The sequence below is a fragment of the Mus caroli genome, unplaced genomic scaffold (genome assembly GCF_978045245.1).
Source record: "Mus caroli unplaced genomic scaffold, Mus_caroli_1 scaffold_9, whole genome shotgun sequence".
Classification (NCBI taxonomy): domain Eukaryota; kingdom Metazoa; phylum Chordata; class Mammalia; order Rodentia; family Muridae; genus Mus; species Mus caroli.
The window spans coordinates 74,668,942-74,686,868 of NW_028227264.1; the positions used below are offsets into that span (position 1 = coordinate 74,668,942).

Consider the following 17,927-nt stretch of genomic DNA (forward strand, 5'->3'; position numbering starts at 1 on the left):
TTCCAGGGGCTCTGATGCCCTCTGATGCTCTCCACAAGCACTGCACACACACAAGCACGGACACAAATGAAGGCAAACCCACCAGATATAGAAAATAAAAATAAAAAATAAGTGAAATAAAAAATCTAAAAAGACATCAGACTGGACATGTGTTCACAAGTCAAGAGGACTTGAGACATCAGACCTCACAATGCAGCCTAGACAGCTCAATGCAGTTCCTGCCACATCAATGGCCAATCTTTAGCACAGCCATGGCTACATCGGACAAATCCATAGTCAGCATTGTACTAAACGGGAGCATCAGAGTGTTTCCTCTAAGATCTGGAATGAGGCAGGAGTCTCCACTCTCTCTACCACATTCAATATGTGCTTAAGTCTCAGCTACAAAAGAAATAAGTAAGAGGGTATAGGCAGAAATCAAATTAGTATTTCCAGACCATTTGATCCTACACTTGAAAGACCTAAAAACTTCACCAGAAAGCTCTTAGACATAATAAACACTTACAGCAAAGTGGCAGGATACATATAAACAAACATATATACACACGCCAAAGACCTCTACAATGAAAACTTTAAAAGACAATGAAGAAGCTGAAGTGGGCACCCTGAGGGAAAAACTTTGCATGAACTCAGAGAATTACTATTGTGGAGACTGGTCCTCACATTTAATAGAATTCCCATCAGAATCCCAATGACATTCTTCAGACAAGTAGGAAAAAGAGTCCTAAAGCTCGTATGGAAGCAGAAAGAACAGCGCTGGAGACAGCATCACCACTGACGTCAGACTGTATTACGGCACCCCAGTCATAAACCACAATAGCAAGGGCACAAAAAGAGCCACATGGACCAATAGATGGAACAGAGGACCCAGAAATGAGTCCACCTTGTTACAACCACCCAATCTTTGACAGAAATGACATATATCAGAAATAAAATACCCATTCTTTAGCAGTGGTGCTGGAAAAACTGGTCTCTCTCTCTCTCTCTCTCTCTCACACACGCGCACGCGCACACACACACACACACACACACACACAAGAGCAAAACCCTCCTAGTATAAGAGCTGAAAGCTGGGAACTCTAACTACTCCCTGGGACAGGGATAAGCCAAGGACTCCTAGGCACTAACAGCATCGGTCCCCCAGAGCCGACGATGACAGGAAGGAGCTTCGGCGACATGGGGGACAACGGAGTGAAGACAACACTTACAGGAACGGAGGGAAGACACTCACTGACTACACACACATGGGGAACGGACAATGGAGTGAAGACAACAGTTGCAAAACGGACGGAAGACAATCGCTGACTATACACACATGGGGGATTAATGTCTAGAATTAGTGAAGAACTGCAAAAACTCAGCAGCCAAATTACCCACTAATAAATGCTCTAATCCACTGGATAGGCAGTTTGCAAGAGAAGAAATCTAAGCAGTTAATGATCGTCCTGAACTGTTAGGGAAATGCTATTTAAAAACGCTCTGAGATTCTAGCCCAACACCATCAGAACGGCTACCAGTAAGAGAAAAATAAAGAATACAGGCCGGGATGAGGATGCAGGCCTCAGGATAATGGTAACTTGTACAGCTCTGTGGAAGTAAATCGGTGTAGCTCTTCAGAAAGCTAAATCTAAGACATAGTGTCACCGGGCTATAACTCCTGAGTGTACGCACACGTTAAGTATTCACGTCAGTACACCATAGAGACAGAGCCCTGCATCGCAATGATTAGTTCACTCTTCACAAGCCCAGGAAACGGAGCCAGCCTAGACGTACACCAATACAGGAGCAGATAAATAAACCGTGTTCCACAACACAACAGAATTGTGCGGTCATGAAGAAAAATGAAACCACGGGATCTGAAGGAAAAGGAAAATGAATGAAACTGGATGTCATTATATAGTAAGTGAAATAAGACACACTGTGGAAAATTAAAATTTACAAATATACCCGTGTGTGTGTGTGTGTGTGTGTGTATATATATATATATATATATATATATATATATATATATATATATATAAAACGTATATATTTATATGTACATGTGTAGTCTAAGAAACTGAAAGTGTAAGGAGATCCATGAGACATGAAAGTTGACTCCGTGTGTGGGGCAGGAATCCTGGGGAGAAAAGGCACCAAGAAGAAAGAGACAGAGAGAGAGTGAGTGAGCGCAAAATACCATGGCACACTGTGTGAAAACACCAGAATGATGCTCACCACACTGTCCGCTAACTGAAAAATTTGGTGAAAATTAAAAAACAAAGTAAATTTTAAAGAAGAATGAAGACGATCATTTTCAAATTCACAGAGAGCAGGGAGCTCAAAGAAGCGAGCGAGCGTGCTTGCACCTTTAACTTCAAAGCCTGTTACACAGCTAGGGTGAGCCACACAGTGTGGTGTCAGCATAAAGAGGAATGGGAGGGAGGCCAGGAACAAGTCCCTGAGAACAGTCACCACCTCCAGCCACTCAGGGGTGGTAGGTAAGGACGGAGGATCAGCTGCTGGAGGATTGCTCTCACCAGCGTCTCCTTGTCTCTCTGCCACTTCCTCTTGTCCAGATCTGCGCGGCTCGACTTCCTCTCCATCCTCCTTGCGTCCTTGCGGGCTTCTTGCTCTTTCACTCTGGCAGATAACTGTTCTAATTCTGCCTGCAACCAAGCTGCCTTCTCCCTCTCTCTCTGCAGACAGCATCCCAGCTCCTGTTTGTGGGTCCGCAAGGCGTCCACGGCTGACCTCAGGTTGCCACTTACCTCCTTCTCTCTCCTGAGCTCTACACAGCGCTCCTGAGCCTGAGCCTCCAGCTGCTGCTGGGTGTGGGCAGCCTGTCTCTGCACCTTTTCAAGCATGGCCTCCAGCTCCAACGCACGAGTCTTCTCTGCCTTCAGCTTTCGCAGCAGAGCATGCTGCGCTTGTGTCTCCTGGCGGGCACAGGCCTCCTGCGCGTTGCGGCTCAGCTGCTCCGTCAGGAGGCGCTCGTGCTGTAGGGCCTCCGAGAGCTCGAGTGAGTGGCTCCGCTCAGCCTCCAGGCTCTTCTGCAGCTCTGAGAGCTGGCCCTTCTCCTGCGCCAGCAACGCTTCGCAGCGCGAGGCCTCGATCTGCAGCTCCTTCTGCAGGTTGTCCTTGGCCGCACGCTCGTGTTTCAAAGCCACACACAGTTGGTTGTTTTGAGCAAGCTGCTTCTCCAAAGATAGTTTCAACTCCTACATGGGTGGGGAAAAAAACAAGATAGTAACAATTAATACTGATGGTTTTCTTATTTACACTTTTAATTCAGAAATGACAACTTTTGAAAACTATCCTATGGGTAAAAACCATACTCAGGACTATAGGGTGAAATACTATGTGGAATTAGTATTGAAAAAATATATGCACACATCTTTCTCCCTTTCTTAGAAATCCCAAAACACCAGAATGCTCAAAGACGTGGTGTTTACAGTCACGCACTGTAGCCGGAGACCATGAGCTACGGGACACGATGAACTCGGGGTACAAAGTCACCCCGTGTTTACCACATCTGCTTTATGAAGACCTTAGATGCTAAACATCATCCGGCTAGCTACAAGGAGGTTGTGTGACACTGGGTATAACAGCCACACTTGTAGAGAGACGCTCTTAAGCATCACCTGTCAATAAAAAAGCCTATGGCCAATGAGCTGAGGCAGGAAATAGGAGGTGGGACATCCAGGAATGAGAGAGAGGATTCTGGCAAAGAGTCAGGAAAGCAGGAGACTTGCCCCAGAATGCTGAGGAGATACACACAAGAAGACAAGGCAAGGAATCAGCCATGTAGCTCAACTCGGAAGAGAATAAAAGAAATAAGAAGTTAACAGCTACTTGGAGAACATAGGAAAGATTACAGCCTAAGCGCTTAGTAATAAATAACTAGTCTCAGAGTCATTATTTCTGAGAATTAAGTGACTAGGAGGAAAAGCTTCAGTGAGCACTACACTCCAGGGCAGGCCTCATGAGCAGGGGTAGTTGACCAAAACAAATCAGCCTCCATGGTTTTTGTTCTTTTTTATTTCTTTTTAAGAGAAAGAATATGATGTTAGGGTAGGGGGAAAATATAGTCAGAGATATTGTTTGAAATTCTCAAAAATTAAAGAACACTTTTACAAGTAAGTAAGTAAATAAATAAACAAATAAATAAAACCAATGGAAATGCAGAAGAACCTTAGCTGGGAACAATCAACAAGGCTGTAGACCATTGCCTTAAGTCAGATACCCACCTTCTCCCTTGCCAGGTATGGTTTGACTTAAATATTGCCTTGGCCCTGCTTACAATGTCCTTACAATGTTTGGCCACCCCTGCCCATACTGCAAGCTATCTCTAGGATTCTTCCAGGAGCTGTCTGCCTTACCTGCTACCATCCACAACGCCCTTCCATGTCACATCCTCTCCACCCCAGCAGATATCACACATCCTCTTTAGGGCTGAACCCATCAGTCTCTCTCAGCATCTCCATACACAATTTCTCTCCAGCCTGCCAGGTATAGCCCAGATCCCAGATCCAGTGTTCTTCATCTGGTAATTCCTGCCTAAGCCACAACCCTGATATAAGATTCTATCAGGACCCCCACCTACCTGCCACTACAAGGTCCCTTCTGCGCTGAATTCAAATGGTGTACTCACAGCCTTCTCCAAGGTCTAGATCTATGAGTCTCCCTAACCCTCCCCATTCACCCACTCGACCCAACCTTTGAGATCATACCTTGGCAGGTCCCACATCAGTGTCCTGCACTAACTAGTTTGACACCCTGCACAGCCACCAATCTCTATGCTTCTCACAGGATTCTATTCCCAAACCCACAGGTCCCTACAAACACCACTTCCAACTTTTTGACCCAGCCAGAAATACCCCACAGTCCAGGATTAAACCTGGAGGCACAACTGTACAGCAGCCCATTCCCCTCTACCCATCTGACTTCACATCACCCAAGCCATTTCCAGCCCCTCAGCCCAACCTGCCTGTGCATCTTGTCTTCCGCCCCTACCTACTTTATCCTGGTCAGACTTAGCAAGTCCACAGAGGCCCGATCTCATCACAGGAAAAGCAACAGTCGGAAATGTCAAGCCAGTGTCTTCTCTCCAAATTCTACCAGTCCTACAGATATGTTTGTCAACGGAAATTACCCAGAACCACAGAACAAGCTTTAAAAAGACAACCATTGACTTCATCTGAGAACTCAAAGAGTTTGAAGACACAACTCAAGGAAATGAAGGAGAAAGAACTTGAGAAGAAGAAATGCTGAGGGACACCCAGGAAAACACAAACATCCGGCTGACGGAAATGACGAAGGCTAGCAGGGCATGGTGGCGCACGCCTTTAATCCCAGCACTTGGGAAGCAGAGGCAGGCGGATTTCTGAGTTCAAGGCCAGCCTAGTCTACAAAGTGAGACAAACCATTTTCTTAATTAGTAATTGGTATGGAAGGCCCCAGAGCATTGTGGATGGTGCCATCCCTATACTGGTGGTCCAGGATGCTACAAGAAAGCATGCTGAACAAGGCATGAGAAACAAGCCAACAGCAGCATCCCTCCATGGCCTCTCCCTCCTACCTCCAGATTCCTGCCTGGTTTGAGTTCCTGCCATGACTTCCTTCAATGATGAACAGTAATGTTGGAAGTGTAAGCCAAACAAACCCTTTCCTCCCTAAGTTGCTTAGGTTACGGTGTTTCATCGCAGCAACAGTAAGCCTAAGACAGCCAGGGCTGTCCGAGAGACTCCTAAAACATCACAGGCTATTGCTATTGCCCTTGGCTGTTCTTCAAAGGGACAAAGGTAAGTCCCTATCGCTAAAACACTTCATACTTCACACACACGGTCTCAGTGGCCACTGAGCTGGAACTGACCCGAACATCTTCTCTTCAAGAACTAGCTTCCATCCTACCAGAGGCACTGTGCAGGCTTCCCATGGGTGAAGCAATGATAGTCCTAGCCGGCTGTGATGACCACTGACCACCATGACAACCAGCTTGGCACCACATCTTAAAGGGTGCAGCAGTGGCACGAATACCTTAATGGGATCCAAGGGCTTTCCTCTAATTGGTTCATGTAAATAGAGGAATATCTTGCCTGGTGCTGGAAACCTAACCAGATACCCAGGACTGGTGAAGTCACGGATCTTAAAGGAGAAAGTGCACCCTCTGTTTTACTAAACCAGCACAACCCCTACACTCTGTGCTATGTAGAGCATATCTAGAACTATGCTCTAAATATATGTCCTTAAACCCACAGGTCAGTGTGTAGCCTTCAGCCCTCAAGGGAACTTCTATCTGCAACAGATGGGGACACCAATTCAACTGCAGTGCCGGGGAACCCGGTTCCAATTGATACATCTATACAACCACACCCTACCCAAGGCTCAGGAAACACTGGGGAAGCGGGCACAGAGTATCTGAGCCAGAGATCAGAGTTTACTGTGAGACTGTGTCTCAGAGCAATCTCAGAAGCTACACCTCTAAAACCTTACCAACATGGCCACCACAAACATGAGCTGAGAAAGGACAACGGCAGACATGCCCAGGTGACTAGGGCTAGACCATACAGGCATGCCCAAGTGGATAGAGATAGACCATGAGGCCTCGACCCTACAAAAAGAGCAACCAAGCAATGCTAGGAGTGCGAGAAAGAGCCTTCCTCATAGAAGAGCCCTAATAACATATAGTCAAGTAACACCTTACAGATCGAGCAGGTTAAATTCAGGCCATGGATTTAAAAAAGAGCAAATCAAGATCTATGGAGGTTTCAAGGGAAACAGGTGGTAAGTGATGTAATTATTTTATAAACTCAAAGATAAAATGGATAGCCTCATATTGTCTTTAAGTCCTTCCGACTGAGCCGCCCACCACACAGAAGAACAAGAAAGGCAGTCACCTCCAGGGCCCTGGAGCTCTGGCCCTCCCTCTGCAGGTACCGCAGTTGCTGCTCCTCCTGCTGGGCCTGGAGAGCCTGCCCCTTTCCACGCTCAGACTCCAGCTCCTCGAGCACAACCTTCAGCTCCTTCTCCTTCCCGTCCAGCATGGCTCTGCGTAAGACACACAAGGGGACAGCAATGAGCTGTGTGGAAAGGGGACATCCAGGCAGGCGTCCCTCCCACCATGGTCACATGGAAATCCAAAGCCCCCACAGCACCTGCCGGCCGAAGCAGATGAAGTTCCACAGTAGGACCACGTCACATGGCCATACCTGAGCCGCAGGACTTCCTGCTGCACCTTGTCCAGCGACTCCAACAGGCTGGTGTTCTCCTGCTTACAGGCGTGCAGCTCGGACTTCAAGTCCTGGACGGCACTCTGCTCCACCACCAGGCGCTTGCGCACGTCGCTCGCCGTCTCCTGTTCTTTGCTCAAGGTTTTCTGTAACTCATTTGCTATGCACTTTTCCTGTTCCACTTTGTACGCCAAAAGTTCAACTGACAAGAATTAAAATGGTAGACAGCATGTTATCCCTGAGTCCGTAGTGTGCTGCATTAACTAAGGTACGTCATAAATGATTTCGATTTGGGGGACAGGAGTTCCTGTGAGTATTTCTGTGAACTGGAAGCCATTGTGTCTAAGGGAGCCAAGGCACTCAGGGACACATTCCTCTGACTCTTAGGTGTAACCTCCTGGTCAGGACACACTCTGTGACCTATAGCACCAGCCATCCTCACATACCATATTCCTACAACAGAGACAAACTAAGGTCCACGTGGCTTACTAAAAAATTCCCCCAGAACCTCAAAAGGACTGGTTCTGCACAGTCCTCTGAAAATCCAGAAGGGAATGCTGTGTGGTTCTTGCAAGGTCAGAGCTTTGCCAACATGAGAATTAAAAATAAAGGTTCAAGACTGCAGAGCAAGACTCTTATAAACAGACACAAATTTGAGTCTAGCCAAGACACATGCATGCACATGACCCAGCACAAGGGTGACTACCTGACAGAAACCCAACAGAAACAGAGACCCGTGCAGAAGGGAGAACACAGGACTGAGGGAGGCTGCCATGCTAAGACCTGATCAGTACACGGCCAGAAAGGAAACAGACCATTTGTTCACAGATGTCATGTCCATAAAAACCTTCCTAAAGGTGAAAACTTACATACAACAAGATCCTGAACTCCAGTGAGAGATTCCATACACTCCACTGAAAGATCCCGATCAGGGCTTCCTTTGCATCCAAGGGCCTGGCAGGGCAGGGATGGGGTGGGGTAAACTACACTCGGGGGCACCCACCTTGTCTTCGTAGCTGGTGCTCCCGCTGGCTCCCTCGGGCCTCTGTGCTTGTCAAGGCTGCACACAATTGCTGTAGCTTCTCTTGGTTCTGTAAGTGTGTCATGCGGAGCTGAGCACGCAGGGCCTGAATCTCAGCTAGCAGGCTGCTCCTGTCTGACAGACACAGGTGGTCCTGAACCTTCTGCGGGTCTCCCTAGAGGGCAGGGAAGAACACACTTGGGGTGAACGCTGGATGGTAAGCACCCAGAAGAGGAGGCAGAAGGCGGGCGTGCCTCATCCTGCACTACTGATCCTTTCAAACCCGAGCTTCCAGAGCCGCTGTGGTGAGTTTAATGGCTTTGTAAGGATGCAGTAGGTGCATAGGACCCAGGGCCTGGCCTCTGAGCACCTTCCTCATTGCCCAGGGCCTGTTGCATCGGTACCTCAGTCTCAAGTTTAGACTTCTCATCTGTGCCCAGGGACATGAACAGGATTCCTACTGTCCAACCATGCTAATGTCCTCTAGCCCATGTGCAGAGTGCTTGGTGGCCCGGGAGAGCCCAGGGCCCAGAGCTCAAAGAGTCTGCTCTTTTGCTAGGTGTGTCCCAGGGAGGAAGACTGAGGGACGAATCCACCAAGCACATTAGCACCTACACCTGACAGCATGACATTCCACAAGGCGTCCTCAGCCCATGATCACCACATTCCAAAGCTTGGAAAAACATGTAAGCCTCAAAGATGGACTCCCTCACACTCCCTGGAAGGTGGTAATCAAAGGCCAGGTTCAAGGCTGCTGCTCACCTGCTCTTGGATAACCTTCTCCAGCCTCTGGACCAGGGAGTTATAATCTCCTAGGTTTGAGCCATAAGGTCTAGGCTGCAGCTCAGCGTTCTCCTGCTCCCTGGCAAACACTTCTTGTATGGCCCGCAAAAGCTCCTCACTCCACGTAAGGTGTGTCTCCAAAGATTCCTGAAGGGGAAAACAGGAGAGCCAGTGCTGGGCTAGGCTGCAGGCTCTGTGGCAGAGGCTTGCCTAGCATGTGCAAGGCACCTGCTTTATACGCTCAACACACACACACACACACACACACACACACACACTCTATGTGCTCCTCAGTGTGCACTCAAGTGTGACCAACAAAATGTGTCTGTCCTACAAGTTCACATATCTGTCCCTAATCCTCACTGTGAAGAACAATGTACCACTCAGATGAACTGTGATCGTACAGTGGGGCTCCACCTGACAATGCTGTGATTAGGTATAGCTGTATGAGTAGAAACGGGAGAATACCTAAGGGTACGCATGCTCTCTGCTGTTCCAGGAGGAGGCAATTGCAAACTGAGTACTGGACTCTCACCAGAGCCCAGCTGGTGCTGAGCGCAATCGCCCGGCCCCCACACAGCCCAGCAGTAAACACCTATTGTCTAAACTGTTTGGTCTGTGGTGTTTTATCATGGCAGCCGAGAAGTCAGAGAAGAGCAGAAACCAGTCTGACTGAAGACTGGAATTGCTCAGCCTGACTCTATCACCAAAATACCGATACCAGTTCTCTGAGAGCACAGCACCGGTAAGTCGATGAAAGACCACTGTTACCAGGAAAGACCACTGTGGCTGTCTGAATGAAAATGGCCCCGGAGAGTTCGTAGGGAATGGCACTGTTTGAAAGGATTAGGAGGTGTAGCCTTGTTGGAGTAGGTGAGTCTTGCTGAAGGAAGTATATCATTGCGGTGGACTTTGGATTCCAAATGTCCAAGCCAGGCCCACTGGCTCTCTCTCTTCCTACCTGCTGATCCAGATGTAGAACTCTCAGCTACCTCTCCAGCACCACATCTGCCAGCTTGCTGCCATGCTTCACACCATGATGATAACGGGCTAAACCTCTGAACTTGTAAGCCAGCCCCAATGACATGCTTTCCTTTATAAGAGCTGCCGAGGGCTGGAGAGATGGCTCAGCGGGTAAGAGCACTCCTGAAGGTCCTGAGTTCAAAGCCCAGCAACCACATGGTGGCTCACAACCATCCATAATGAGATCTGATGCCCTCTTCTGGTGTGTCTAAAGACAGCTACAGTGTACTTACATATAATAATAAATAAACCCTTAAAAAAAAATGTATATTTAGAGAAAAAAATAAGAATTGCTGTGGTCATAGTGTCTCTTCACAGTACATATCCAAGAATATTTGGGCAGAAAAATTCATCTAGAAGAATAAATGAACACACACACACACACACACACACAGAGTTGGGTATATATAGAAAAAAGGTGATATGAACCTGAAAAAGAGTTAAGGATGGGGGTGAATATGATCAAAAATATATTAACTTCTATAAAATAATAATAACAACAACAATAGTTTAAGGCTGACGTTAGTGGCTGGAGAGGCAGGTCAGTGGTAAAGAGCCCCAGCTGCTCTTCCAGAGGACTCACATGTTAGCTCACTTCTGTGTGTAACTCCAGTCCCACTGGATCACACACCCTCTTCTGGCCTCTGTGAGCATCAGGCACACATGTGATATACAAACATAAATGCAGACAGAATACTCATACACATAAAATAAATTAATTAAAAAAATACTGATATCAGGGGCCAACCAGGTGGCTCAGCAGGCAAAGGCTCCTGTGCCCAAGACCTGAGTTCAATGCTCAGAAAACACCGTAGGAGGAAAAAACCAACTGACCTCCACATACGATACAGTAATCCCTCCACACATGCTACATAACAAACGTTATTTTTTTAAATATTTGTTGGTATCAGAAGTAGTGAGATGAAAAAGAGCAAAAAAGTAGTGGCTGGAATGAGAAGTGTCCCCCACATTTGAATACTCCGTCCCCAGTTGGTGGCTCTGTTTGCGGAGGTGTAGGTGGTTTAGCCTTCTGAGAAAGTACACCACTGAGTGGTAGGCTCTGAGAGTACAAAGCTTAGGGAACTTACAGTTTACTGTGCTTCATGCTTATGGCTGAGATGTGAACTTTAAGCTCCCTGCTCCTACCGGCCACACCTCTCCATCATGATGGACTCTATTCCTCTGAAACAAACCCTTCCTTCTGTGAGCTGCCTCAGTCACGGTGCTTGATCACAGCAACAGAAAAACCACAAATAGAATGGGCAACCTTTCTCTCCTTCTGCTACTGCTGCACCAGCTAGACCTGGGCTGGAAAGGCGCAAAGCTATATGGAGCTACCCTGCTGGGTACTCTGTGCTTCCTGGGGCTATGGTCAGGAGCAGGCTGGCTGTTCAAAGCCATCGCAGTGGTGTGACCATGTTATGGGCAGGTCAAATGGTTCCTTCTCATGTACTGAGCCAGCAGTCTCCTACCTTCTCTCCTTTGTCAGTTGTCACCTCCGAAAGGGTCTGACTGTCCCTCGGGAAGCCATCCAGGGGGTCACGTGGTTCACCCTTGCTCAGTGTGCTAGAGGGGTCCTGGCTTTCTGACAAGGCCAGTATCTGGTGGCTCTCATCAAACACCATCTGCAGCAAAGCCTACAGAAGGAAAAAACCATCAGGAAGCAGGAGGCGTCCCAGCCTGAAACCGTCATCCACACAGCCAACTACTACCACCTCAACTCTTTCCCCGAAAATTAAAACTTACTTTACTATTAGGCTGTTGCTTAGACAGAAAACATTAAAGACCTCTCCCTCCTGTGTTTTGTGTCATAAATAATTAAGGCACAAAGAATAAAGCAAAGATTAAGTGTACTGGTTGGTTTTGTATCGACTTGACACAGTCTACAGTCATCAGAGGGAGGAGCCTCAGTTGAGGAAATGCCTCCCTGAGATCAGGCTGTAAAGCATTGTCTCAATTCAGGGTCAACGGGGGAGAACTCAGCCCACTGCAAATGGTATCTTCCCTGGATGATGGTCCTTGGATCTATGTGAAAGCAGGCTGAGCAAGCCAGTAAGCAGCACCTCTCCATGGCCTCTGCCTCAGCTCCTGCCTCCAGGTTCCTGCCCTGTGTGAGTTCCTGTCCTGACTTCCTTTGGTGATGAACAGCAATGTGGAAGTGTAAGCTGAATAAACCCTTTCCTCCCCAACTTGTTTTTTGGTCATGGTTTTTCACTACAGCAACAGAAACCTTAACTAAAACTATCAAATCATTCTAATCTCTCTCTCTCTCTCTCTCTCTCTCTCTCTCTCTCTCTCTCTCTGTGTGTGTGTGTGTGTGTGTGTGTGTACACGCTCATATACATGTGTGTGGAGACTGTGTGTGTGCCAATAGAAGCTCTCTTCAGGAACCTTCAGCTACAATGGCAAACCCCAGCAATAACTATTGCTGAGATACAGATCTTATGTAAGTATTAAGATGACCCTCAAACCTTCATGTTAGTGTGGAATTTCTGGGAAACCCTCCAATCCCTTGGTTCCCATTCTGAAAGGAATAAAATAAAGCTTGCTTTAAACTTACTTTAAATTAATTTCAGAATTCTTAATGACATTAAAACTGTTTTATTTACTGGTAGACTGCCAGACAGGTGGTTCAACAATTAAGAACGCTAGTTGCTCCTCCAGAAGACTCAGGCTCAATTCCCAGAGCCCACAGGGCACCTCCCAACCATCTGCAACTTCAATATCAGGGGAGCTGACACCCTCTTCTGGCCACTATGGACAAGAGGCACACAGCGGTCCCCACAATCTCAGCACCAGGCAGGCCAAGTTAGAGGCCAGAATGGGTTACACCACGAGACCCTGTTACAAAACAAAACACTGTTTTGGGATACTGCTATTATTTGAATTAAGACGCCATACCGGCATGATACCATTGACTTACTCATCATGTTAACATCAATGTCTGTCATAAATGACTTAAGTGCTCAATAGTAATGAGTAGCTTTCTCCTTTCCTCTAAAGAAAACAGTACTCTCCCCCACAACCCCCGAGTTCAGACTCAACCAAAACAAGCCAGTTCTCAGAACCTCAAGCAAGAAGGTCCAAGGCCCTCAACCTAGGGGGTACACCACCACCTGGGGGACTGGCATAGGACCAAAGAGGAGGACCTTTAGTGGGACTCCTATACTGTGATGGCCCAGGATGAGTGTAGCCCACCAATGGGCTAAGGCTGACCATCGGAAGGGACAGGTTTTTCTGTGTCACTGGGGCTGCCAATTCTCTGGAACATTAGTACCTTCATTTGCTTTGCATGGATCTCCTTCTCCTTCATTGCTCCTGGTGACTGGACAAACCTTCTAGAGAAAGGAACAGCAGCAGCAGCAGCGACTAGGTCAGTGGTGGGAGTCTCAGATCCTTCGGAGCCCAGGGTCAACATCATAGCAATGTCTGGGCCATCACCTAGAAGCACACAGGGTCCGGGGTTGAAGCCACAGCATGTTTCCAGCTACAGTGACAGCAACTCATGGCACATAAAGCACCAGTTAGCACCAGGTTAAGGTGTCACCAATTTCCATAAAACACAGGTCAGAGGGAAAGGAGCAAGAAAGGAAAAGCTTACTTTGCATGTCTGACGTGCTGTCTGCTCAGGGTTATCTCAGCTCCTTACACGGCTGTACCTGCTCATCCCCACTGGCAACCACACCCCAGAAAGCACTGAGGGGCAGCCAGACAGTACCTAAGGCCTAGGTACTTCACACCCAGCACAGGGGTCAAGAATTCGGCAGACAGACAGGACACCAAGCCTAGAGACGGGGTAGGAGCAGCTGGGTGGACAGCGGTGCCTGGCTTGACCTGAGGTGGAATGGGGATGGGACTGCACACAGTCCAGTACCTGTGGCACTAGGCATCTAATGGGCAGGGGTTTTACAAGGCCTTGGGAGTCTAAAAGCTGGATCTTCAGGCCTACAGCCTGCAATAGCCTAAGAAAGCCTACAGGACCGTGCTGGCCAGTGCGGTACAGTAAGGGTCTGGTGCCCAGGGACTCAGCCTATAGAGGCAGCAGCCCTAGACCCACAGCGAGCAGAAGCATCAGGCCATCTCTACCCTTGATTGTGGTCAGTCTACATTCTCAGACATACAATGAAAGGATGAACACCTTTCATAATGCTGGGGAGAAAGAAAGTGCAGCAAATGGAAGGAAATCTTAGAACTCATACGTACTGAGGAAGCCCAGACCCTCATTCTCAAGCATGAGGTGGGGAAACGAGATGACACCCAGGAACTCACAGCCTTAACATGCTAACTCTTAGAAATGCGCCTGCCTCTCTTAAATCCAAATTCTGCGATTTTTTTTTAAAAGCTACTTAGTTGTTTATATAGGCACTGGTGTTTTGCCTGCATGTCTGTCAGTCTGAGGGTGTCAGATCTTGGAATTACAGATAGCTGAGGAGTGCCATGTGGATGCTGGGAAGTGAACCCCAGTACTCTGGAAGAATGGTCAGTGCCCCTATCCTCCAAACTAACTCTCCAGCCAATAAATGCTATTTTAACAGCAAATGTGATATGACAATAAGTTCTACTCAGGTGTCCCCACAGAGTCCAGCACAGGCCACTCAACTTTCCCCGCCATCCGCTCCATCTGAGTGTGAAGGGAAGGAACATTCACTGCACGTTTACATTTCTCGCATCTCATCGCTTCCAGTGAACTGCATGCTCTCCTGCTTCCAAACGCTTGAAAAAGGTGTTAAGCACTATGCTGGGACCTGGACCCGCCCCTCCCCCCCCCAAAAAAAACACGAAGACATTCTCAGGAGGCAAACAGAAGCACGTTGGCAACTCGTACTCAGGGAACAAGAAGGTGACAGTGCATTTGGACAGCAGAGGACCTGGTGGAACCTTTGTAGTATCCTGAACTCTAAACGTACACACACACACACACACTAATATATATAAAAGACGGACTCACTTTTCCTGCTCCCATCACTTCTTCTCGCTAACTCATGAGAAGGGGATGTTAACGATTCTTGAGAATCAAAAGATGTTACGATAAAGTCTTCGACGTCCTTCTCCTATTGGACAGGCAGATTTTTGTAAGGTCACAAAAACAGTAAATAACAACAGATGGTAACTTCCTAAGGTCAGAATATATCGTGCTGCACACCCATGCTGCCGACAGCTCAGTCAGCACTGGGGATAGTCTAAGGGACAGAGAAATGCCCAGTGAGTACAGGCAGCTGCAGCCACGCTTGACAACCTAGGTGTAAACTATGGGACCCCCAGGATAGAAGGCAGCCATTGCTCACAAGGCGTTCTCTGACGTCCATGTGCTGTAACCAAACACACATGCACACAAAATGAAATGTAATTTTAAAAACTTTTTAAAAATAATCTTTATAAAGCAGCCACTAGCAATATATCTCAAAAACTTTTAAATTTGTGCATAGATTATAATGTATGGTACCGTAGATAACATGTATACCCCAAAGTACCCTCATATAAAAAATACTTCAAAATAGAAAAATGCCAGGGCTGGAGAGATGGCTCAGTGGTTAAGAGCACCGACTGCTTTATCAGAGGTCCCACGAGTTCAATTCCCAGCAACCACATGGTGGCTCACAACCATCTGTAATGGGATCCGATGTCTTCTTCTAGTGTGTCTGAAGACAGCTACAGTGTACTCACATACATTAAATAAATTTTAAAAACCTTAAAAAAGAAAAATGCAATTAAACTAAAAAATAATAAATTGAAGTGTTCTTAAAATTAATCAGTACCACATGTACACTCACAGACAATTACTATAATAAATCTAGGGCTGTGGCTGCGCCTTAGTCAGCAGAGTGTGAGTCCCCTCCCCAGCTTCCCCACATAAAATCCCTGGTAGATGCTATGTCGCTACAATCCCAGCACTTGGAAGGTGGGGACAGGAAGATTCACGGGGCTTGCTGACCAGCCAGTCTGGGCCAAGCAGGAAGCTGTGTTTCAGTGAAAACCTCCGTCTCAAAATAAGATAGAAAGCAACAGAGGAACAAGAAACATTGACCTCTGATCTCCACATGCACACATACACATACAAAATCTAAAACAACTCAGACAATGAGGCCTTTTGTAAATTACGTAAGACTTATGACCGTGCTACTCAGAACTAACATCCATTAAGACCCACAACATAAGGTTCTGAGGAGTGCAATTATCCCTCATGTTTCAGAGGTGACTAAAACCATCTAAGGGTCCCTACAACAGTCAGCTGGAGGGCTGATTTCTTCTGGAAAGCCAGGCTCCTCAGCGACTCTGAGGCACATACTGTCAGATGAGCCAATAATAGCCTTGCTGTGATGCACCCTGCGAAAACACTGGCCCCCCCCCACAAATGTCTGCAGCAGGGAGTATGGGGAGACACTTACCGTGGCTGTCCTCTCCGCATGGTGCTTCCCAGCCGAGGGGGCCACTGCCCACAGTGGGGCCTGGCCTGATGCAGACTTGCCCGGGTAACAAAGCAGCCCCGACACGTCTGCCTGCAGCAGCGGGTCTGTCCAGTCTGGTGAGATGTCCACACTGTGCAGGCTCACTGTGCCCACGCCCGGGGTCAGGGGCAGGCTGTGCTGAGGCTCCAAGGATGGGTCCTTCCGGACAACTTCAGGGGAGCTCCAGGAAGACAGGTCCAGTGCCCTCACGGGGTCCTGCTGGGGCTCAGCCGCCTCCTCTGGGAGGAGGGAGCTGCTGTGCCCACCGGCTTGGGAAGAGAAAGGTCCACCTTGGGATGTTAACTTTTCTTGGGTGGGGAAATCTGGCATTTCAATTTGGACCAACAAATCCTGATTTTTAATAATATCAATTACATCCCATGTGGTTTTGGCAATATTAAGTACATCATCGGGAGGCGATGGCTTGCTTTCTTCACCGTTACAACAATGATTACGTGGCCCATTTTCCGACAGGTTTGGCTGCTGTAATTTACAAGTTTCCGAGATGGTGTCCCTGGAGGCCACGGAATGCACGTGGTGGTCCAGTTCCTCCTGAAGTTGTCTCACCTGGGCCATGAGATTGGCCTTGCCCAGGGGACAGTCTTCCAGTTCTTCCTTAGCCTGTGTGGAAGAATATGCAAATGAACAGGTGAGGTACAAGCCAATATTTCCCTAGTGTTTCTGAACTATTTTCAGAAAAAGAGTGCCTATAACAAACCTTCAAGACACATAAAATGTCAAGTTTATTTAATGGCATAGAAAACAGAACTAAAGCTTGAAAGTTAGGGGGTTTTTTTGTTTTTCATGGTTTTTGGGTTTTTTTTGTTGTTGTTTTGTTTTTTGTTTTTTTTGTTTTTTACCTAAAAGACAAAGATCATCATTAAGGGTTGTGAGGACTTACTCAAGATTTGGGGATTTTGCTTTGTTTTGTCTTGAGGGAAAAAGAAACTAGAAGGTTCTATGTGCACACACTGAGAGGCAGACAGCTGTAACTGCTATGAGAATGCAGAGCTTCCTTGTTGGCAGGCACCTGGCACTGTCTGTGGCGCCACAGGCAGAGTCTTCCTACAGTCACACAGAAGGAGCCATCATAAGATCACGGGGGAGTGGGCTGTAGCCCGCTCGTGAGAGACTTCCCAGAGCGTACTCCCTGAGGTGTCCGATGGGCTGGAGATGGAGACAAGCATCCCTCAGATCATGGCACAGGTCTAGGTCCTGCTCTTGGCCTAGGTCCAGTCAAGGTTAGTGTAACTCTGACCCTTTCCTGCTCTCAGACACAGGCAGGGGTGGAGCCTGAGTTTGGGGCCTCCACCTCGCAGCAACACTCAGGGCACGGGCGCCATCACAGAGTAATGGTTCCAAATGCCATGCGTGCATTGAGAGCAACCAGCTTTAGGAGTCTTTTGAGTCTTCTGAGTGGCTAAGGAGTCATGGGTTTGCTTT

General features: G+C 47.6%; 1 protein-coding gene across 13 annotated transcripts in view; it reads right to left on the bottom strand.

The window, feature by feature from the left end:
* Pcnt (pericentrin) overlaps nt 1–17,927 on the bottom strand; it is a 92,975-nt gene that overhangs the window by 21,480 nt on the left and 53,568 nt on the right. For 4 of the 13 annotated variants that reach the window (XM_029482465.2, XM_085842903.1, XM_029482464.2 and 1 more), the window contains 9 exons: nt 16,425–17,105; nt 14,987–15,089; nt 13,316–13,479; nt 11,511–11,675; nt 8,995–9,162; nt 8,215–8,407; nt 7,191–7,413; nt 6,879–7,029; nt 2,751–3,200 (listed from right to left, as the gene is read on the bottom strand). In XM_029482465.2, the coding sequence (XP_029338325.1) occupies nt 2,751–3,200; nt 6,879–7,029; nt 7,191–7,413; nt 8,215–8,407; nt 8,995–9,162; nt 11,511–11,675; nt 13,316–13,479; nt 14,987–15,089; nt 16,425–17,105 (2,298 nt within the window). Of the gene's footprint in view, nt 1–2,519; nt 3,201–6,878; nt 7,030–7,136; nt 7,414–8,214; nt 8,408–8,994; nt 9,163–11,510; nt 11,676–13,315; nt 13,480–14,986; nt 15,090–16,424; nt 17,106–17,927 lie in introns of all 13 variants that reach the window. The other 9 variants (XM_029482459.2, XM_029482456.2, XM_029482458.2 and 6 more) reach the window with 3 other exon arrangements.